This window comes from Lynx rufus, unplaced genomic scaffold (genome assembly GCF_022079265.1).
Source record: "Lynx rufus isolate CCGP_SWC_20201006 ecotype Redwood Valley unplaced genomic scaffold, mLynRuf1.p SCAF_6, whole genome shotgun sequence".
NCBI classification, from domain to species: domain Eukaryota; kingdom Metazoa; phylum Chordata; class Mammalia; order Carnivora; family Felidae; genus Lynx; species Lynx rufus.
In genome coordinates, this window is record NW_025814878.1 from 48,512,307 (window position 1) to 48,536,623 (window position 24,317).

At 40.8% G+C, this 24,317-nt stretch overlaps 1 protein-coding gene across 1 annotated transcript in view; it reads left to right on the top strand.

The window, feature by feature from the left end:
* SNX3 (sorting nexin 3) overlaps positions 1–10,054 on the top strand; it is a 49,775-nt gene extending 39,721 nt beyond the window's left edge. Inside the window, exons 3-4 of the mRNA XM_047101883.1 lie at positions 7,771–7,895; positions 9,292–10,054. Coding sequence (XP_046957839.1) covers positions 7,771–7,895; positions 9,292–9,397 — 231 coding nt within the window. The 3' untranslated portion in view covers positions 9,398–10,054. The remainder of the gene's footprint in view (positions 1–7,770; positions 7,896–9,291) is intronic.
* Positions 10,055–24,317: the final 14,263 nt, after the last annotated feature.

Below are 24,317 nucleotides of genomic sequence, written 5' to 3' on the forward strand. Positions count from 1 at the left end.
ATTTCAGGAGTAGATTCCTTAGTGCCCCTTATCCATTTAGCCCATCCCCCCTCCCGTAACTCTCAGTTTGTTCTCCATATTTATGAGTCTCTTCTGTTTTGTCCCCCTCCCTGTTTTTATATTATTTTTGTTTCCCTTTCCTTATGTTCATCTGTTTTGTATCTTAAAGTCCTCATATGAGTGATGTCATATGATTTTTGTCTTTCTCTGACTAATTTTCACTTAGCATAATACCCTCCCGTTCCATCCATGTAAGTTGCAAATGGCAAGATTTCATTCTTTTTGATTGCCGAGTAATACTCCATTGTATATACATACCACATCTTCTTTATCCATTCATCCATCGATGGACATTTGGGCTCTTTCCATACTTTGGCTATTGTTGATAGTGCTGCTATAAACATGGGGGTGCATGTGTCCCTTCGAAACAGCACACTTGTATCCCTTGGATAAATGCCTAGTAGTGCAATTGCTGGGTCGTAGGGTAGTTCTATTTTTAGTTTCTTGAGGAACCTCCATCCTGTTTTCCAGAGTGGCTGCACCAGCTTGCATTTCCATGGAATATTCACTTTTTTTAAACTTGTTTTATTTTTACTCTGTAAACATTTACTCTGTAAACATTTGAGAGCTAATTCTTTATGTTCTATGAGTTATAGATCTGTGAGTAAATTAAGTTCCAACTTCTATGATGTTTACATTCAATTGGGAAAGTTGGGGTTGTGGTGAAGGAAAAGCAGAAAAAATAGTAAGATATATAGTATGTCTGATAGGAATATGTTCTAAAAAAACCAAAAACTATAGGAAGCAAGGAATTCCAGGAGAGTACTCTTTTATAGAGTAGTCAAAGGAAGCCCTCACTTAGAGGTGACATTTTAGCAGTAAACCTGATCAAAGTAAAGCATTACCTCCTAACTTACTTATGAATTCATAAAATTCTAACAGAAATCTTAATGTTTTTTTAATGAACTTGCAGATTTATATCTGAGCTTTACAATCCAAGAAAGCTCAAGAAGAGTCAGAAATTATTTTCAGCATTTACTAATAAGCATATGCAGACATCAGAGTTTATCTTAAGCTATAGTAATTAAAATAGTTTGCTATTGCTTTAGGAATAGGCAAATAGATTAGTTGAATGTAGTAGAACTTAGAATGAATGTATAGATCTTAGCAGCTGACTTACGTGTTTATTAGAAATTTAGTTCAGAACAAAAATAACATTGTCATTCAGTAGGGAAAAGAATTTATATTCAGTAAATGGAGTTGAAACATTTGGCTGTCTAGGAATAAAAATTTATAACTGTGTATAAATTACATGGTTTTAAGCTCTAAATGTACAAACCAAGTTAGAAAAGTTATGGGTAACAAAGAAGAAATGTTTTATGACCATAGGGAAGACGTGTCCTTTTTCCCCAGCTTTAAAATTGAGATATAATTGAGGTGCCTGGTGGCTCAGTCGGTTAAGCATCTGACTTGAGCGCAGGTCATGGTCTCACATCACAGTTCATGAATTCAAGCCCCACGCTGGGCTCTGTGCTGACAGCTCGGAGCTTGGAGCCTGGTTTGGATTCTGTGTCTCTCTGTCTCTCTCTGCCCCTCCCCTGCTCGCACCCTCTCTCTATCTCTCTCTCTCTCAAAAGTAAACACTAAAAAAAATTTTTTTTTAAATAATAAAATTAGGATATAATTGACAGATAACATTATGTAAGTTTAAGGCATACAGTATAATGATTTGTTATATGTATATATTGTGAAATGATGAACTCAATAAGCTTAGTTCCTATACCGTCACTTCACATAGTTACTTTTTTTTTCCGTGGTGGTGGTGGTAAGAACATTTCAGATATGCTTCTCTTGGCAATTTTTAAATATATGATACATTATTGTTAACTATACTCCCCATGCTCTACTTTAGATCCCCAGAACTTACTCATCCTATAACTGGAAGTTTGTACCTTTTGACCAGCATGTTACCATTTCTCCCACCTGCCAATCCCTGGCAACCACTAGTCTCTGCTACTCTCTGTTGCTATGAGTTTGATTTATTTTAGATTCCACCTATAAGTGAGATCATACAGTATTTGTCTTTCTCTGACTTACGGGAAGAAGTGTCTTGATGGGCTTTGGGCTTTGCTTAACATAGTGCATGGCATGTTGGAGTGTTTAATAAACATTTGGTGAATGTTTATAGCACTTTTTGAAAAAATAACAGCTTTATTGACATATAATTCACATGCCATACAATTCACCCATTTAAAGTGTAAAATTCAGGGGCCCCTGGGTGGCTCAGTTGGTTAAGAATCTGACTCTTGATTTCAGCTTAGGTCTTGATCTCATTGTTTGTGAGATCGAGCCCTAAGTCGGGCTCTGTGCTGACAGCACGGAGCCTGCTTGGGATTTCCTCTCTCCTCTCTCTCTGTGCCTCCCCCTGCTCACACACACATTCTCTCTCTCAAAATAAATAAATAAAAATAAACTTTGAAGAGTAAAATTCAGTGGTTCTTGATATATTCATAAAGTTGTGCAACAATCACTAGTCAGTTTTAGAACATCTTAATTACTCCATAAAAGAAATCCCATACCTATTAATAGTCGCTACCAATTTCTCCCCCAGCCCCTCCTCACCCAACCCTATACAGCCATTAATCTACTTTCTCTATGGATTTGCTTGTTCTGGACATTTCATATAAATAGCATAGAATATTTAGCCTTCTGTGTCTGGCTTCTTTCACTGAGTGTGTTTTCAACATTAAACACTACTTCTTTTTTTCTTTTTTTTTTTAATTTTTTTCTTAATGTTTTTATTTATTTTTGAGACAGAGAGAGACAGAGCATGAGCAGGGGAGGGGCAGAGAGAGAGGGAGACACAAAATCCGAAGCAGGCTCCAGGCTCTGAGCCATCAGCACAGAGCCCGATGCGGGGCTCGAACTCACAGACTGTGAGATCATGACCTGAGCCGAAGTCGGACGCTCAACCGACTGAGCCACCCAGGGGCCCCACTAGTTCTTTTTTTCTTAACTCATTTCTTTTCATTGCCCAATAATAGTATTCTGTTGTGTGGATATAACACATTTATTAATCAGTTTGCAGACATTCGGTTGTTTCTACTTTTTGACTATTATAGATAATGCTGCTGTGAACATTTGTTTACAGGTTTTTGTTTGGACATATATTTTCATTTATCTTGAGTATATACCTAGAAGTGGATTTACTGGGTCCTGTGACAACTCTCTTTAATTTTGAGGAACTCCCAGACTGTTTACCAAAGCAGCTGAACCATTTTACATTCCCACCAACAATGTGCGAGAGTTCCCGTGTACTCCACATCCTCACCAACACATAACTATTATGTCTTCTTTATTATAGCTGTCCTAGTATGTGTGAAGTTGGAATATCATTATGGTTTGAATTTTCATTTTCCCAGTGGCTGATGATGTTGATCATCTTTCCATGTATTTATCAGATATATATATATTTATTTATTTATATTTATATTTATATTTATTATCAGTTATATATATATTTTTTTCAGATCCTTTGCCCATTTAATCGAGTGTTTTGTCTTTATTATTGAGTTGTACCTAGAATATACAAAAAACTCTTAAAAGTCTTACAAGATAGTTGATTTGCCAAAATCTCTTTATCTGTGAATTGTTTCCACTTATTACTGTCCTTTGAAGCACAATACTTCAGTTTTAACAATAGACCAGTTAAATTTCTGAGGGATTTAACCTATGTGAAAGTTGTATTTTTATTATAGTATTGCTAAGAACAATTAATCAAGTTATTTTAAGTACCTTTTTTTTTTAATTTTTAAATTTTTTTTTAGTTTTTATTTTTGAGAGAGGGAGACAGAGTGTGAGTGGGGGAGGAGCAGAGAGAGATGCAGACACAGAATCCAAAGCAGGCTCCAGGCTCTGAGCTGTCAGCACAGAGCCCAACACGGGGCTTAAACTTACGAACTGTGAGACCATGGCCCAAGCCGAAGTCGGATGCTTAACTGAGTGAGCCACCCAGGAGCCCCTGTTTATAAGTATTTTTAATTAAATAAGATCTGTTATATGAGGCTAGGAAGTAGATGATATTTATTGTGTTTACTGGTCATTTATAGTGATATCTTTTTAGCTTTTATTTTAGTATGCTTTCACTATATTATGCTGGCCAAGTATTTTCCTGTCTACTTCTAACCCCACGTGTACACACGTATCTTTGGATTAATGATGATTAGATTGGTATAAGAATTCTATCAGACTTCAAGCTGTATTACAAATCTGTAATCATTAAGACAATATGGTACTGGCACAAACACAGACACTCAAATCAATGGGACAGAATAGAGAACCCAGAAATGAACCCACAAATATATGGCCAACTAATCTTTGACAGAGCAGGAAAGAATATCCAATGGAATAAAGACAGTCTCTTCAGCAAATGGTTTTGGGAAAACTGGACTGTGACATGCAGAAAAATGAACCCGGACCACTTTCTTACACCATACATAAAAATAAACTCAAAATGGTTGAAAGACCTAAATGTAAGACAGGAAGCCATCAAAATCCTCAAGGAGAAAGCAGGCAAAAACTTTTTTGACCTTGGCAGCAACAGCTTCTTACTCAACACGTCTCTGAAGGCAAGGGAGACCAAAGCAAAAATGAACTACTGGGACCTCATCAAAATAAAAAGCTTCTGCACAGCAAAGGAAATAATCAGCAAAACTAAAAGGCAACTGATGGAATGGGAGAAGTATCAGATAAAGGGTTAGTATCCAAAATCTGTAGAGAATGTATCAAACTCAACACCCAAAAAACAGATAATCTAGTGAAGAAATGGGCAAAAGACATGAATAGACACCTCTCCCAAGAAGACATCCAGATGGCCAACACATGAAAAAATGCTCAACATCACTCATCATCAGGGAAATACAAATCAAAACCACAATGAGATACCACCTCACACCTGTCAGAATGGCTAACATTAACAACTCAGGCAACAACAGATGTTGGCGAGGATGCGGAAAAAGAGGATCTCTTTTGCACTGCTGGTGGGAATGCAAACTGGTGCAGCCACTCTGGAAAACAGGATGGAGGTTCCTCAAAAAATTAAAAATAGAACTACCCTATGACCCAGCAATGGCACTACTAGGTATTTATCCAAGGGATACAGGTATGCTGTTTTGAAGGGGCACATGCACCCCAATGTTTATAGCAGCACTACTGACAATAGACAAGGTATGGGAAGAGCCCAAATGTCCATCAATGGATGAATGGATAAAGAAGAAGTGGTATATATACAATGGAGTATTACTCGGCAATCAAAAAGAATGCAATCTTGCCATCTGCAACTACATGGATGGAACTAGAGGGTATTGTGCTAAGCAAAATTAGAGAAAGACAAATATCATATGACTTTACTCATATGAGGACTTTAAGAACATAAGGGAAGGGAAACAAAAATAATAAAAAACAGGGAGGGGGACAAAACATAAGAGACTCTTAAATGTGGAGCATTGCTGGAGGGGATGGGGGGGTGGGCTAAATGGGTAAGGGGCATTAAGGAATCTACTCCTGAAATCATTGTTGCACCATATGCTGACTTGGATATAATTTTAAAAAGTAAATAAATTATTAATGAAAAATTAAAAAATAAAAAAAATTAAAAAATTCTAACTAGATCTTTCCAGACTTGTTCAGCAAAACTAATTTGATGTTGAAGAGGATCTTTGGACTCTTAGCTGGGCAAGCCACTCAAGATTTTTGTAGATCATTAAATCCTGTTACCTACAACCTCACCATCCATTTCAGTGACTGTTTTGAATATTAGGAAGAATATATCTCTGCAGATAATACATACTGATCTTAAATTTCATGCTGAATTATGTCCTGAATCAATGGTAGTCATTTGTTTAGTGCATTGGTTCTAGATTCTTTTTTTAATAGTAGTTTCATAGATACAGATGTTTTCCCCTGTCCTTCAGAAAAGCCATTCTGCTGGAGCTCTGTTAATGGTCATGATGTGTTTCTCAGTTGTAAGGTCTCTGCAGGTTTTAACACTCTACTTCACAAATATCAATGTAGGGAGAGAGATTCAAGAATACTGAGGCAGAGTTACAGAGACAAATCTCTAGATGTGTTAATCATTGGTCCTGGAGAGAAGACTACATTTAGGAAGGAATCATGAATTTTATGTTGGGTATTTGGTTTTGTGTTTCTTTTTTGCTGTCATTTTGTTCTTTGCTATTCTTTATGAAGTTGTGTTGCTCTTTCCCTTTTTTTACCCAGCTGGGTTATTGTTTTAGGATAGAAACTGCATCAGGGGTTTAAAATTTTTCCTCTTTTAGGGTATGTACAATTACTTCTGTTTACTATTTATATTTCTTCTTGTTTGATTTGTCACTTACACCTTCTCTCTGTTTTGGTGTAAGATATGGATCCCGCTAAGCGGTTAGTCATTTAACAGATATTTGAGTGTCTGTTGTGTTGTGTGCCCAACTTTTCTTTAAATAACCATAGGAAGCCTGAGACAGGATCCTTGATTTGAAGGCATTAGTAGGATAAGCCTGTTTTATCCCCCAGGAGACATTTGACAGGGTCTGGAGACTGTTTTTATTGTCACTACTGGGTGCTACCCAGTCTAGTGGGTAGAGGCCTGGGATGCTGTTAAACATTCTGCAGTGCACCAAGAAACTCCTTCCCCTACTCTCCCCCCCCCCCACAAAGAATAATGTGACTCAAAATGTTAATAGTGCCATGGGCGAGAAACCCTAACTAACCTGTGAAGTAAGTATCTAGGTGCTATTTAACTCGAATATTTGAGCTCTAGATAATTCCTAGAAGAGATCAGTATAAGTTGACCCTAGAGGATAGTTAGACTTTGAAGGGGAAAAATAGGATATTGCTATGTAGGAAGAAAGAAATGACAGGTCTTTGGGGAAAGATGGAGTAGTAGATTTGGGAGAATGTTGACATGTTTCTTAACATAGAAAAAGGAAGTGTGGGGCACCTGAGCAGCTTAGTCGGTTAAGCATCCAACTCTTGATTTCAGCTCAGGTAATGATCTCATGCTTCAGGAGATGGAGCCCTGCGTCAGGCTCTTTGCTGACAGTGTGGAGCCTGCTTGGGATTCTCTCTCTCTGTCCTGTCTTTCTCTCTGTCCCTCCCCCTGCTTGCATGTGTGCTGTCTCTCTCTCTCAAGTAAACATTAAAAAAAAAAAAAAATGGAAGCATGGTGACAGAATTGTCGACTTTTTTATCATCACCTCAAACACAAGTAGGAAAGACTGTATGAAGATGGTATGAGGTGGAGGAAATAGACCACAGCCCATGCTGGAGAGAATGTTGTTAATATTTTATTTCTTCATTAATTGAAAGTTGATTTTGATCTCTGTAGTTTTTCATTGTAATAAAGCATGGTCTTCCCTGAGTGGCATCAAAACCGGAGGCATCGTAGGCTTCATTTCAGCGTTGCTTGAATGCTCTTTTTGTATACTTATGCTTCAATAAGTTCAGGAAAACCTTAAGCTATGGGCCATGCCATTAAGGAGCATTGATCTAATGGGCTATTTATTGTCTACCTTTGGTTATCTTGCCTCCAAAACATTGACTGTTTTTTAGTGTGGTTTTTTTTTTCAATGTGTTCTTTACTGATTTTTTTATTTAAACTAGTTGAACAGTGGAATAGCTGTCACAGTGAACATATACTTTGTCTTCATGTTGTGCTCTATAAATTTTCACAACCCAGTCAACATCTTCAAGAACTTTCCTATGTTTTTTTAGGTTGTAGTTCCCCCGCTCCCTGGAAAAGCATTTTTGCGTCAGCTTCCTTTCAGAGGAGATGATGGAATATTTGATGATAATTTTATTGAAGAAAGGAAGCAAGGGCTGGAGCAGTTTATAAACAAGTAAGTACTTTCTGTACCTCAAGAGGTATAAGAGCGAATAGTGTTCTGAGACAACTTTAAGCAAATACTCAAAATTTAGATATTAAGCTAAACTGTAGTATTGCTTTTCTTTTTTGGCCATTTCCTAACTAACATTTTGTATCATTTAAATAAACTAAAAGTATATAACAAGTTGAATATCATGTGATAAATATTAACACACTTGAGTGATTAAAATGAGTATCTTTGTGTTGACCTAAGTTTTGTATTTGTTTTTCTTGGTTAATTTATGCAAATTACATTTAAAATTGCAGCATTTAGAAAATAGTTTTACTTATGATTCTTTCTCATTTAAGGTATGTTCTAGCATGAACAATAAAACTTGCGGTACACTTGCAATCATTTTGTTTGATTGCAAATGGAGGTATTATCAGCATGTCTTGTGTAAAGGTGCACATTCAAAATTTTCACAGCAAAATGTTTCTTTCCAAAATGTAAGAAGACTTTCAATTGTTTATCTTTTACTTTAGGAACTCTTAAACCAAAATTTCTAGCTTTTAATTTTATTCTTAATTTGAAATATAGCCATTTTTAAAAGCCAAAGTAACAGAGCTAATGTCAGGAAGGGGCTTGCTATAAATTGTGCATTGGCCTTAAATTTGATCAAATGAAGTCAAATGCTGAAGAATATAGTTGTACGAGGTTACATACTAACCAACAACTTCAATTGTTAGTAATTTGAAGATCTGTGAGTGGTAAACAGGAGGGAAAGTTGTACAAAGCCTTTAACTTTTAGTTTAGCACATAGCCTTCATTGTCTTTTATGAACATGCTTTCCTTTTGGAGAAGGTAGTGTTAGCTGAGGTACTTTTGAATTCAGAAATAGAAGTCTGGTTACCCATTTTGATCTTGTGTTTAGTCTGCAATGGGAACCTTTAAAGCAGGCCAAAAAAAGGAAAAAGAAGAAAAACCTGGACACACTTGTGCCTCTTTCTTAGTGTTTTGGGCTTTTATTGAACTTCAGTGTATTTTTTTTTTTCAAATTCAGTATATTTCTAATTTTGATCCTATATCTTTTCCTTCTTTAAAATGGGTTCTTAGAATTAATGACATGTTTCACTTTTAACATTAAAATTCATTTAGGTTTTTTGTGAATGTACAAACTGCTATATAAAGAAGTTTATTGGGTACATGTGCCAGAAGCAGTGCAAATACAGTGATTAAATGTTTTCTAAATGACCCTTGTGAACCAAAGGAAATTTCCCATTAGTTGATAGAGCATAGCCTAATGGGCAGTCCAGAATAACACTTATTATTGCTAAATCATACATGCTTTTTAACTATAGAATATGTGTGTGTGACTCCTGACCCCACTTTTATAAAGTATTGGGACTAAATTTGTAATTTTTATTCCTAGGGTCGCTGGTCATCCTCTGGCACAGAATGAACGTTGTCTTCACATGTTTTTACAGGACGAAATTATAGATAAAAGCTATACTCCATCTAAAATAAGACATGCCTGAAATTTGGTGAGAAGGGGCAAAAAAAAAAAAAAAAACCTCCTGTGACTATTAATGATTCGTATGCACCAGTGAAGACGTTCTATCTAACTTTTAGCATGCTGCACAGAAACTGGTATAACATGCCTTCAGTATACTAACATTCATATGCTCAGTTCTGTTTTGTTTTGTTTTGGCAGTTGACAAGAAGTTAATTTGCTTTAGTGAAAATCCCTTGTTCCAGCCTTTCTCGCTCTTCCTTGCTGTTTTAATGTGGTACACGCTATAACCCCACAAACCTGTTACTCCAGTATGATCTGCAGTGTCCTAACTAAAGTTACTGACTTGGTCTTATCTGCACAGTTTTTGTGTCCTGTTTGCTTCTTGAATCTGATTAACTAGAATATTTCTCTTACCCCTTTTTAATATGTGATGTCACTTGTCCTAATTTATGTGTAGAAGCACTACACATTGGTTTCCAGTCCCCTACGTGTGAGATACACACTTGTGTGCAGAAAGTATCTCCCTTCAGGCTTGTAATACCCTTCACATGGAAGATCAATGAGGGAAATCTTTATATTCTGTATAAAAACAAAATCCAATTTATATACTAAAATCATTTGTCTAAAAATTTAAGTTGTTTTCAAATAAAAATAAAAATGCATTTCTGATATGCACTGATTGTGTTGCCTCCAGCTTCTTTTTTTCCCCCTTTACGGCTGTCCTACTTAACTCACTTGTTGAGAGGGATTATTTACTAATTATATACTTCTCATTCCTGTAACTCCATTCCTCTTAAACAGGGGTGATATCAAATATGCTACCACCCTTTGAATTGGGGTATTTTCTTTTATACAACAAAAAAAGTGATGTACTAAAAGAAGCATTCCTTAAAGCTTACTGAGTTGTTATGAAGCACTTTGTGTATTTGAAAAATGCTTTGTAATCTCAAGTCATTCTTAAAAGGCCTTTTAAGATAAGTCAACACTGTGCCTCCTGTTCTTCAGAGGAATTTTTTTCCTAGTTCATCTAAGTGACTTGTTTAAACAAACTTAGCAAGGGTATAATAACGCTTTTCTTGATCAGCAGATTCACGCTTTCTCTTTAATTTGGCTTGGGATGGTGGCACACTTTATCCTCTTTAATCAAGGGAAAAGGGCACAGCGTTCTAGCCCGACTTGTGTAAGTGATAAGAAACCAGAAAATGCATGACTCCTTGCTGTCTAACTTGTGTTGTAGCCAGACCTTTGCAGCCAGAATGTGGTCTCTGATTTGAATTTGAACATCTGGTGGTTTGGGAGGGTCCCATTGTGACCTAGAGTTAAACCACGAGGTAAGGAAGGTTCGCCTTCCCACTCCAGTGGTGTCTCCTCTAGAGACAGGTCAGTTCATTTGAGAGGACCAGCTTTGGTCTTAGCCAGACTAGGATGTCCACCTAGCAGACTGGAAGTCCTAGGAATTAGAGCAGCCCTGTTAGACCTTTTGTTGCTTAAATAATATTTCACAATTCCATAAACTGGACATTTCTGTTACTATAAATTAAGAAGGTACAAAGCTAAACAACATGTGAACTTTATTTCAGGGAGCTAGAGAAGTAAACTCAAAAGGCTGTCGGTTTTTGGTATGCAGAACAGAGTCATGGTAGCTCTGAATCAGTTCCTCTCAAGCAGTGTTTCTCAAGGAGAGATGAGTTTGCCCCCAGGGCAATTTGGCAATATCTCGAGACATTTTTGGTTGTCAGAACTGGGGAATGCTATTGGAATCTAGTGGGCAGAAGTTAGACATGCTGTTAAACCTCCCACAGCGCACAGGACTGCCTCCTACAACAGAAAAACCTCAGTAGTGTGGACGTTTCTGCTCACTGGAATTCTTTTGATTTTGATCGTTTATAGACAAAGGAATAATGTGGCTTAGGATGGGTTGTACTGGCCTGCTTTTTTTTTTTTTATGTTTATTTGTTTTTGAGAGAGAGAGTGCAAGTGGGGGAGGGGCATAGAGAGGGGGAGACACAGAATCCAGAGCAGGCTCCAGGCTCCAAGCTGTCGGCACAGAGCCTGATGCGGGACTTGAACTCACAAATGGTGAGATCCTGACTTGAGCCGAAATTGGACACTTAACTGACTGAGCCACCCAGGTGCCCCTGGCCTGCTTACTTTTAACCTCTACAATTGCATTAGGGTAGGTATAATCCTTAGAAATTTGAAGATTTGGGGGCGCTCTATAGCTCAGTCAGTTAAGCGTCTGACTTTGGCTCAGGTTATGATCTCAAGGTTCATGAATTCAAGCTCCACGTCGGGCTCTGTGCTGACAGCTTGGAGCCTGGAGCCTGCTTAGTATTCTGTCTCCCTCTCTATCTGCCCCTCCCCCACTCACACTCACTCTCTCTTTCTCAAAAATAAACATTAATTAAAGTTTTTTGTTTTTGTTTTTTAAAGAAAGTTGAAGGTTTTGGGGCACCTGGGTGGCTCAATCAGCTAAGCATCCAACTTTGGCTCAAGACATGTTTTCACAGTTTGTGAATTTGAGCCCCACTTCGAACTTGCTGTTGTCAGCACATGGCCTGCTTCAGATCCTCTGATCCCCTTTCTCTCTGCCCCTCTCCCACTCTCCCTCAAAAACAAACAAACAAAAAAAAAGTTGAAAGTTTCAAGTTAGGTGAAATGTTGCTTATTTCAGGTGATATGTTTTTGCCTAATGTGGGCAGGCACTTCTCACTGTTGTTTCTTAGAGAATTAAAACCATGGTCCATTTTAAAAGGACACCTTTAATCCTGTGAAGTAAAATGTAGTTGCAATTAACTCTAACCATATAGGAGGTTCTGGAAGCCCATAAGGGTCTCCTAAAAGTAGAAGTTAATTTGGCAGTAAGTTCTGTTACAAGAGCCTCAGGCTGTGTCCTCTCAGTAAGTCATTGCCTTATCTTGGCTGTTAGTTGTAAAAGGTGAGCATCAGTGGTACCTTTAGTAACTTAGAGTTTTTGAGGACTAAGTGTAAACTCCACAGAACAACAGTATCTGGGACATATAAAGACTTAATTATTTGATGGCAGTGATAGTGATCAATACATTAGTAGTAGCAGCAAATGGCACCATTAAATCCATGGCAGTTCATAGATAGGTTTATCTGGTATTTGGCTTCCTTGGAGGTTCTGCCATCATGACCCTTGGTTGTGATGATGACCTCTGAAGGGAGGATGTGGGGTGGGGGGTGGTGAGGGGCACATCTTTTTATTACATCCTGTGGCTTTCAAGCTCAGCCCTCTTGTTATGGTCACCTCTAGATTAAAAGTCCTTGTCCTGGGGCACCTGGCTGACTCAGTCGGTAGAGCATGTGACTCTAGATATCAGGGTTAGGAGTTTGAGCCCCATGTTGGGGGTAGAGGTTACTTAAAAATAAAATCTTTAAAAAAAAAAAAAGTCCTCGTCCTGTTGTTTCAGCTTGCTTTGTCTATTTTGGTTAGTGGAGTGAGGATAAGTACAGCCAATCAAGGAGGAGGCTGCTGGCCTCCAGGCCTTCACAGTTAAAATTTGACATGTGGCTGGACTGATAGCATAACACTGCCTGGCATACAGGTTAACTGCTCAGTGAGTACCAGCTGTGATTATTTCAGTGTGCAAGTGTTTGGACTGGAAATGAGCTAGAAACTGCTTTAGGAGGATGGAGTGTAAGTCTTCGTCAACACTTTGTGATCTCTGTCACAGAACCCTATGAAGTAAGTGATATTCTCCCTTATAGATGAGAAGACTGAGGCCCTGCAAGCTTAAGTGACATGCTCACAGTTACCCAGGATGTGATGGCTCTGGATGTAGGTTGTACGGATGTCTGACTCTCAAAGCCATGCATGAGCACAGTTCCTTCTTTTGGACAGGGCCTGTGACTTGGTAACCAGCCCTTACCTGGTGCGCAATAAATTTAGCGAATGAAGAGTGAATTTTTGATAACATTTCCTGTGTCCTCTAGGCTGAACATGAATGAATGAATGGATCAGTTTTGTTTGTTTTTTTTAGTTAGAGTAAGTGTGGGTAAAAAAAGCACTTTTGGACATGAATAGCTCACTGATCAGAGGTATCTTATTTTTCTACACTTAGCTGTATACCACAATTACTCCCTAAGACTGAGTCCAAGAATTTTTTTTAAAGCTTCCTAGATAATTCTGCAACAGCTAGGTTTGGACATTTAGCCAGAAGGCCCTTTTCCTAGGATTTGGTCAGATTTGATCTTAACCTAGCTACTTAAGTCATTACAAAACGAAGTCAGGAAATCAAGAGAAAGACAAATATATGATTTCACTCATGTGGAGTGTAAAAAGCAAAACAAGCAAAGGGGGAAAAAGAAAGGCAAACCAAGAAACAGACTCTTAACTGTAGAGAACAAACTGATAGTTACCAGAGGGGAGGTGGGTGGGGGAATGGGTTAAATAGGTGATGGGGATTAAGGAGGGAATTTGTGATGAGCAGTGGGTGTTTTTTGGAACTGTGGGATGACTGTATTGTATACCTAAAACTAGTGTTACACTGTATGTTAGCTAACTGGAATTTATCTTTTTTTTTTTTTTAATTTTAATGTTTATATTTCAGAAAGAAACAGTGGTGGGGGGAGGGGCAGAGAGAGAGGGAGACACAGAATCTGAAGCAGGCTCCAGTCTCTGAGATGTCAGGACAGAACCCAAAGGCGGCTCAAACTTGTAAGCAGTGAGATCCATGACCTGAGCCAAAGTCCTACACTTAACCGACTGAGCCACCCAGGTGGCCCCTCTTTATTTTTTAATGTGGGGCTCCACACCCAACCTGGGGCTTGAATTCACAACCCTGAAATTCAGAGTCACAAGCTCTACTGACTAAGCCAACCAGGAGCCCCTAACTAACTGGAATTTAAATAAAAACTTAAAAAAAATGAAAAGGAAAAAAGAGTAAGGACTTCTCAGATCTTGAGAAGTTACTTTTGCAAATCTCGATTTACAATAAGTGAAATTTGCATTATTCCAACCTTGCTAAGAAAAGAAGACCTTGATTCAGAGATGACAATGATTCATTTAAAAGCACAAAAGGGGGGCACCTGGGTTGCTCAGTCGGTTGAGCATCCAACTTCGGCTCAGGTCATGATCCCACAGTTCGTGAGTTCGAGGGCTCTGTGCTAACAGCTGGGGGCCTGGAGCCTGCTTCAGATTCTGTGTCTCCCTCTCCCTCTGCTCCTCCCCTGCTCACACGCTGTCTCTCTCTCAAAAATAAATAAAAATTAAAAGCACAAAAGGAAGTTTAGAGGACACTGGGTAACATCTCACCAGATGATTTGTACTGTTAGAATGTTAGAATGAAGGCCATAAATGGAAGGGATCCAATAAAGTCAAACAGCAGCACTAGACGTTTCACATGTACAAAATATGAACATAGGCAAGAGGTTAACCATGGCCTCTTTTCTCAAGAAACTCAGTCTTGTTTCGACATCATCATGAAAAGACTCAGCTAGCATAGCCAGAGAAAGGTACAGCAAGAAGGGACACGGGAGTTCAAATGGAGGGAAGGGAATGGCTGTTCAGAATAAAGGGGACTTCCAGTTTTGGCTCTGACATGTACAGAGCTTAAAAGTTGGCACTCTTGTCCTTAACAACAAATAAAAGCTGGACAAACTGAAAATCCGTGTCTTTTCCTGGACCCACCCATCAGAGAATTGAGATTGCAGGGCAAACAAACCATCACCCCAAAGTCTGGAGAGAGGGGCTCATCGAGAATTGATAGTCAAAATCTTTTCCTGCAACAGAAAGTGCTGGAGCCATAAACTGGTAGGAACGCTTACACAGTAATAATGGATTGCCAGAGGTTGAGTGTGGTCTAGCCTGAGAGTAAGAAATTCCTGGAGACTGCAGTGTTAGAGGAACTGCGTATGTTCTTGGGCTTTTTACCCCCAGATACCCACAGTGAAGATCAAGGGAGATCCCCATATGGCTCTGGCAGGGAGAGATGAGTAATCATTGTGAAATACACCCAGAACCTTCTTTATTACAAAGGCCCACTCTCCAGGGTAAAAGACTTTGCCAGAGCCCTATCCCAGTTGGGGGAAGGGCATTCTTCTCACACCAGCCCCTTCAGCCTTGCTTTCTCACCTAAGAGGAAAAATATATACAGTCAACAAGGGTCAAGACCTCAAGGAAACAGACTGGGAATGCTGTAGCCAGAGAAGGGAGGAAGGGGCAGAGGGGCAAGGCTATACCACTGCAGAAATACTTGTAGAGGTCACAGGCCCACCAAAACACAGAGATTTGATCTGGACATAATAGAATGCACACAAACCCCCTTCTTTACCCCCATACCCGCAGGGCCCCAGTAGAGTCACAGTGGATTCCAGCTGAAAGATGCAAGACAGGGGCACATGGGTGGCTCAGGCGGTTACGCGTCTGACTCTTGGTTTCGGCCTAGGTCATGATCTCACGGTTCATGAGTTTGAGCCCTATGTCAGGCTCTGGGCAGACAGCACAGATCCTGCTTGGGATTCTCTCTCTCTTCCTCTCTCTCTGCCCCTCCCCTTCTCTTTCTCCCTCTCTAAGTAAACTTCAAAAAAATTTTTTTAAAAAAGATTCAAGACAGACTGCAGAGGAGTAATGAGGGGAACCCAAAGTTAAGAGACAAAAGCAGACACTAGAGGAATTTGAATCCTGTGGCACTGTAACTACAGCAAACACTGAACACATTCACTCCCTAGCCAGATTACCATAAATCTTCATAGACGCCTATTTACCTCACTTTCTGTTACCCAATACAAAATGGTCTGGCTTTCAACAAAAAATTACAAGGCATGCCAAAAGGCAAGAAGAAGTCTGAAGAGAGAAAGCAGTCGTCACAACCAGAGTCAGGAAGGACACAGATTTTGGAGTTATCAAGCAAGGAATTTAAAATCACCGTGATTAATGTTAAAGGTTTTAATAGGAAAAGACAACATGTAAGAACACAAGGGTAATATAATCAGAGAAATGGAAATTAAGAATCAAAAGGAACTGCTAGAAATCGAAGTCACTGTAATAGAAATGAAGAACACCTTCCATGAGCTCCTTAGTAGGTTTAACAGTTTAGGAGGCATCCGCGAATCTGACAATAGAAAGTTCTCAAATTGGGGCATCTGGGTAGCTCAGTCAGTTGAGCATCCAACTCTTTTGACTAAGGTCATGATCTCACAGTTGGGGGATTGAGCCCCTCATTGGGCTCCATGCTGAGTGTGGAGCCTGCTTGAGATTCTCTCTCTCACCCTCTCCCTCTCCCCTGCTTGTGTGCACTCTCTCTAAAATTAAAAAGAAAAGAAACCTCTCAAACAAATGCAAAGAAAAAACTAAAAAACCACCAGCAGAACTTGCAAAAACCGTGGGATACTTTCATAAGGTGTAACTGGAATGCCAGAAGGGAAAGAGAATGGAGCAAAAGAAATGCCGAAATAATCATGGCTGAGAATCTTCCAAAAATTAGAGACACTGAACCACAGGTCCGGGAAGCTGAGAGGATAGATATCATGTGGGACAAATTCAAAACAAAACAACATGTAGGCATATCATTTTCTAACTGCAGAAAATGAAAGACCAACAGAATATCTTGAGAGAAGCCAGAGTGAAAGAGTAAAGGGATCAAGAATCTCAGGCTCTTCCGACTGAACCAGCAAGGAGCCCCTGACTTGACAGTTTTTAAATGCTTTTTATCAGTAATCTTGAGGCCAGAGGTGGTGATATTGTTTAATCTAGAGTCTGAATCTGGATGGGGAAAAAAGTTGCATCTTTATACTTCATATTCTCTCACTGGAATTTAGGATTTCTTCCATTATGAAAGTAAGAGCAAACCATAGTAGTGGTATAAGCAGAACTTGTGATTGTCACCAATTTTAAAATGCAAGTATGGGGGCGCCTGGGTGGCTCAGTTGGTTAAGCATCTGACTCTTGATCTCTGCTCAGGTCATGATTTCGCAGTTCATGGGTTCAACAACCCCACATTGGGCTCTGTGTTCATGGTGTGGAGCCTGCTTGGGATTCTGTCTTTCCTTCTCTCTGCCCCTCACCTGCTTGTGCTTTCTCTCTCAAAATAAATAAACTTTAAAAAGATGCAAGTATGAATGTCATATTTGTTGTTGCAGATCTTGAAGTACACTGATCACTACTTTATTATTTTTTTTAATGTTTATTTATTTTTGAGAGAGACAGAGAAACAGAGCATGAGTGGGGGAGGGGCAGAGGGAAAGGGAGCCACAGAATCCAAAGCAGGCTCCAGGCTCTGAGCTGTCAGCACAGAACCCGACACGGGGCTCAAACTCACAAGCCACGAGATCGTGACCTGAGCCAAAGTCGGACGCTCAACTGGCTGAGCCACCCAGGCGCCCCACTGATCACTACTTTAAAATGATTGTCAGGGGCGCCTGGGTGGCGCAGTCGGTTGAGCGTCCGACTTCGGCCAGGTCACGATCTCGCGGTCCGTGAGTTCGAGCCCCGCGTCAGGCTCTGGGCTGATGGCTCAGAGCCTGGAGCCTGTTTCCGATTCTGTGTCTCCCTCTCTCTCTGCCCCTCCCCCGTTCATGCTCTGTCTCTCTCTGTCCCACAAATAAATAAACGTTGAAAAAAAAAATTTTTTTTAAAAATAAAATGATTGTCGTTATTAGACCTACCGTGGACTCTTATTTAACGTGTTAAAGAAAGGCCTGTGTATTATTTTAACACAAGTTTTAAAAAACACTTTAAGTGTATTCAACAAACTGGCTTTCTTTGGAGTCATGTGTGTTTCATCTTATACTTTTATAAACATCTGAGTCAGGATCTTTGGTACAAAAAGGGTTAGGAGCCCATGATATAACAGATTCTGAAGCCTCCTGTCACAGAGTAAGATCTGAACGTGGCCCAACACTGGAAGACAACCAGCCTCCTATCTGTTGGGTTCTTCAGTTTCAGCCTGGGCTTTTCCCATGTATTATCTCATTTAATTCTCAAAACAGCCTATTGGGTGGGTATTCTCATTTTACTAAGAGAAGAACTGAGACAGTATAAGTTGTTTGCCTAAGGTCACACAGTCAGTAAAAAGTGAAACTGGGATACAAACCCAGGTCTTTCTAATTATGGAACCTGTGCCTGTGCGATGCTGACCCCAATGTGCACTGTACGGGCTGCTGGCAGGCCAGGCCCACGCTGAACATCTGCCATGATAGCCTATGCCTCCAGACTCTGGTGTGCCAGGGCCTGTGGCCTCCTGGGCATCGATGCTCCTAGCGCTCATACAGTTGCCTTGATACCCGTGTTGTTATCAGAGAGGCCTATGCAAACAGAGACTCATCTGGATCTAAAGGAAAGTTAAACATTTAGGAAAACTTGGTTATAAAACTGGAATGTCCATCCATGCTTGGTACATATAAACACTGCAGCTTTGTCCTTACTTAGTGTTCTGGGTACATTTCCTTTCCTTTCTAGCTAGATTATACTTTAATCCAGTTGTTTTCATGTTCAGTAAATCCAAACCATGTTTAACCGGTTTATTCACTGGAGAATCTCTGAGGTGAAGAAAGTTTTGTCCTTTCAAGTGAACTGGGGATTTGCTGTCTTCTTTCTGTAAAGGGATTTTCCTGAACCTGTAATCTGAACATTTTGACCTGTGGGGTTTTTCTTCCCCCCGCTATGAGCAAATTTGTGAGGCTTGACCCTTTGTGTGCTGTGGAGCCGAGACAATGCCCTTCTGTGAACGTCTTCTCCTGAGGACAGTGGTAATTGACGTCAGGAATGTTAATCATTGGGCTGCCCCTCTTCACAGTCTGGCTGCGCCCGGCTGGCCACTGCGGCCACCCCCCACTTGCCTGGGCTGCGTGCCTCAGAATGGACCCACCGTTCCGTGACAGCATTCTGCAGACGTTTGCTCATGAGCATTTCGGGAGCTGGCAGTCAGATAAGACTGAGGTGAACTGGTCTCGCAGACAAGTCTGTGAGGGTGAAACGGCAGGTGCTCATACATATACCTTGCCCGCTGGGAGGAGGAACTGTTGGCACAACTTCCAGGGAAGGCAATTTGGCAATAACAAAACTAGAAGCCCAACAATTCGCTTTGAGGACTGTATCTCACAGACACACTTTTGGTTTTGAGAAAGGATATTTATACGATATGGATACTTTCTCTGATTATTAGTTGAGTATCTCTGAAAGATTATGTAAGAAACAGGTAACACTGGTCCCCTGGCTGGGGAGGAACCCAGTCCCCTGACTGGGTGGCCCAAGGACAGAGGTGAGAGGACAACATGTCACTGTGTGCTCCAAAACAAAACACTTTTTATTTTGAAATAATTGAGAGGCGCCTGGGTGGCTCAGTCAGTTGAGCATCCAACTCTCGATTCAGCTCAGGTCATGATCTCAGGGTTGTGGGACTGAGCCCCTCGTGGGGCTCCGCGCTGAGCATGGAGCCTGCTTAAGATTCTCTCTGTCCCTCTGCCCCTCTTCCCCAGTTCATGCACTCCCTCTCTCCCTCCCTACATCCCTCTCTTAAGTTAATTAATTAATTAATTAATTCTACAGAAAAGCTATAAAAATAATACAAGAGTTCCCATGTGGGGCGCCTGGGTGGCTCAGTCGGTTAAGTGTCCGACTTCAGCTCAGGTCACGATCTCACATTCCGTGAGTTCGAGCCCCGCGTCGGGCTCTGGGCTGATGGCTCAGAGCCTGGAGCCTGCTTCCGGTTCTGTGTCTCCCTCTATCTCTGCCCCTCCCCCGTTCATGCTCTGTCTCTCTCTGTCTCAAAATAAATAAACGTTAAAAAAAAAAGAGTTCCCATGTACCCCCTCACCCAGTTGACATCTCATATGACCAGGGTATTTTTCGCAACACTAAGAAACCAGCACTGGGGGGCACCTGGGTGGCTCAGTCGGTTGCGCGTCTGGCTTTGACTCAGGTCATGATTTCCCAGTTCATGAATTTGAGCACCACATCGGGCTCTCCACTCTCAGCACAGAGCCCTTCGGATCCTCTAGCCCCCTCTCTCTCTGCCCCTCCCCTGCTCATATTCTCTCTCCCTCAGACATAAATAAACATAAAAAATAAATAAATTAAATAAATAGACTTATAGAGTCTAGGATGTTAGAGCTGTAAGGAATCTCAGAAGCAATCCAACCCAAGCCTCTTATTTTTCAGACACGGAGAGGGACTTGTCCAGAGCCCTCCCCTAACAGCAGCCCAGAGTCCAGACCAAAAGCCAAAAGGTGGGGGCCAAGGAATAGGAGAAAGAGGATAAGCTTCAAAGTCAACCAGACTTGGGTTCAAATCTCAGCTCTGTGTCCTCGGGCTAGGTGGTAAATTTTTTGTCTGGATTCTTTCACTCAACATGTTTTAAGATTCAGCTATGTTGTTGCATGTATCAGTAATTTGTTTTAAAGACCAAACAAACAATAGTTCTTTGAGGAAGTAGTCATGATTTCTAAGAATTTGTTGAGAAAAGAAAGTGTTCTTTCATCCCTGATCTCTACTTGTACAGAAATGTGACACCACTGACCAAACTCTCTTCCCTTCCTGGAAACACGCACATGGAATCGCCAGGCCCCTGTACCGCCCAAGGGGAAGCAGTGGGAAGGGAAACTGAGAGATGAAAGCCTTCATTCCCCTGGGAGAGGGAGTGAGAAGAAAAGTAATTTCCCAACAGAGGCACTGAGTAGATACATTCCGCAGTAAGCAGCAGGGAATTGGTCTTTTGTATGGACTGCAAAATTCAGTTTGGGAAGCTGGGGAGAGTCTGAGCTCTGGGTCAGCGCCACTGCCTGACCTTGAACATGTCACTGACCTGCCTGGGCCTCCGTGTGAAGTGACGGGGTGCACAGCCCATCTCTAAATCCTGTTGGGTTCTTGCTGTCATTTCTCTTTGCCACTCACTCACACCTCTCACAGATCTGCCTCTTCGGCTTCCACGCCCTTGTTTTCCCTGTAGGCATTAATGAGACACCATGGATGGGTAGATTTTCCCTGAACTTGCTTAGCAATTCCCAAGAAGGCAGGTACCTCCTTATACCTGCCAGAGTGCACGTACCTACCTCCACAGACCCTCCAGGACCCTAGGGGACCCCACAGCCAGAACTAAGGCAGACTGTGCTCCAGCCTTGGAAATTTTATTTTTTTAATGTGTATTTATTTACTTTGAAAGAGAGGGATGGAGAGAGAGAGAGAATCCCAAGGAGGCTCCGTGCTGCCAGCACAGAGCCCAAGGCAGGGCTCGATCCCCAAACCATGAGATCATGACCTGGGCAGAAATCAAGAGTCAGATGCTCAACCAACTGAGCCACCCAGGTGCCCCCCAGCTTTGGAAATTTTAAATAAATTTGTTAACTGTAAAAACAAATATAAATAATGAAAAAACTACCAACACAGATATAAATACAAGAAATATGTCAAGCTATTAAAAATAATAAAACCACCTCGTGGCGCCTGGGTGGCTCAGTTGGTTGAGTGTCCGACTTCAGCTCAAGTCATGATCGCAAGCTTGTGGGTTCGAGCCCAACACCAGGCTCTGTGGAGACAGCTTGGAGCCTGGACCCTGTTCTGAGTTCTGTGTCTCCCTCTCTCTCTGCCCCTTCCCTGATCCCACTCTGTCTCTCTCTCTCGAAAATAAATAAACATTAAAATAATAACAAAACCACCTGATCAATTGTTTAGGAAGTAGATAAAAAATAACTTACCCAAATCCCACTATTTTTGCCTATGCAAATTTTCATACACTAATACCTCCATACAATTTTGCAGATACAACAATTAATGTGGAGGGTATACTAAATGTATTTGTGTTACCTTCTAATATTGGAGATTTTTATTATTTCCATTATTATAAATAATAGTATGGTAAGCACCTCTGTGCATAAAACTCTTGCTATGTGGGGCACCTCAGTGGCTTAGTCAGTTAAGCATCCAACTTTAGCTCGGGTCATGATCTCACAGTTTGTGGGTTCAAGCCTCGCATTGGGTTCTGTGCTGACATCTCAGAGCCTGAAGCCTGCTTCGGATTCTGTGTCTCCCTCTCTCTCTGCCCCTCCCCTGCACATGCTGTCTCTCAAAAATAAACGTTAAAAAAAATTTTTATTTTTAACTCTTGCTATGTTTTAGGGGGTTTTTTGAGCTAGAGCTCCAGAAATACATCTTAAGATATGAATGAATATCTTTGGCTTGTGATACAAGTTGCTAGGTTGTTTTCACAAGAGTTATGTACTAATTCACTGATATAAGCCTTTTGTAAAAATGCCTAATTCACTGTGGCAACTTTTCCTTTGGGGAAGGGGCCTCGTTGTCGGTGTATTCTTTCAGCAGGCAGGAAGCTGGCGTTCTAACTCCTCTGCTGGCTTGCTCTCTGGAAGAGAATACTATTCCCAGGCCTTAGCCAGCTATTTGGGCAATACAGCCTGCTGACCTTATCCTGTCTGGTGTTGACTGCTGACGTTCCTCAACTGTCATTGAGGCAGTGGTACAGAGTAGGCTGGACTGCTACCATTTTCTTTCTTCAGCAGTGTCTGAGTTTTACTTGCAGGTGAGGTGAATTAAAAAATAATAATAAGGTGAAGTGCTTTGGGACAGTGCAATATAAAGGAATCCATGAACAGACATCACAGACATCACAGCATCATTATGCTGAAGAGTTTGGTGGAAAACACAGGAGTCAATAATTCCTAAAGGGATTCAAGGTGACCACAGAGGTGTACTGACTGCTATTAGAGAAAGTCCCTAAGCCCCTCATGTTTTGGTCTTGACACCTGTCAAATGGATCAATGGAACCTATCTCCTCAGTATAATTAATTGACTCCATACACTCTACAGTAACACATCTCTTTATATTCAACAAATGCTGACTGCTTTCAAAGTACATCGGGGACCTGGGTGTCACAGTCTAGCAGGGACTGAAGGTGTGTCGGTACATAACAATTCAAGGCTGAAATCAGTGCCTAAAGATATCTACACCCTCCAGAATCAGATTCCAATCTTGTTTCAAACATACCTACCATCAGCCGCTACCAACATATCCTCAACCTCTGAAGCTTCAACCTAAATATGACACTCAAACAGGCATTTGCACATGCTGTTCCAGCTAAACTGCTGAACCCAACTGGTCAGAACCTGGTTCACCCCTGCTCATCATTCAAAAGTCAGCATAACTGCCACCAGCTCGGCGAAGGCTTACTGCGTGTCCCAGGGTAGAGGTAAGATTCTTCTGCTCTCATGTCCCCTTAGCAAAGTGTCCCTGTCTCCATTTATGATGGCCCTCATCACTGCACTGTAATTTGTGTAACAGTCTCCCTTGCTAAACTGTGAATGAGCTTCTTGAAGGCTTTATCATTCCTCTCTGTGTCCTGACCGTGGAGCTCAGTCCCAGTACACAGAGGGCCTTTGGTGAGCCTTACCAGGTGAAGAAATGAGTGAATTATGAATATCGTAACCCATGGCGTTATGGCATCTCATTCCCTTACCCCAGTCAAAATTCTTATTTTGGATTATGGTGCTGGAAAGCCAGAATTGGACAAGAGTTTGCATATCTCTCTATTTTCACCCATTTCACAGTTCAAATGATTCACCAGCTCCTTAGAGTTGATGGAGGAGGATTCAAATGAAACTCTCACTATAATTTGGGGCACCTGGGTGGTTCAGTAGGTTCAGCATCCAACTCTTGATTTCGGCTCAGGTCATGATCTCATGGTTCGGGAGTTTGAGCCCTGAGTCAGGTTCAAACTAAACATGGAGCCTGCTTAAGATTCTCTCTCCCTCTCCCTCTCCCTCTGCCCCTCCCCTGCGCTCTCTCTCTCTCTCTCTCAATAAATAAAATAACTCCCCTACAATTCAAATTGCAGAAATATGCAATTTCTTTAGTTTTTCTACAATTCAACTGGTCTTCACAAATACACATCTACTGTTTAGAGATAAACATTAACGTTGCATCTTATCCTGTGAGGGTGATTTAAATAGCCCTTTACGTAGTTTTCAGTCT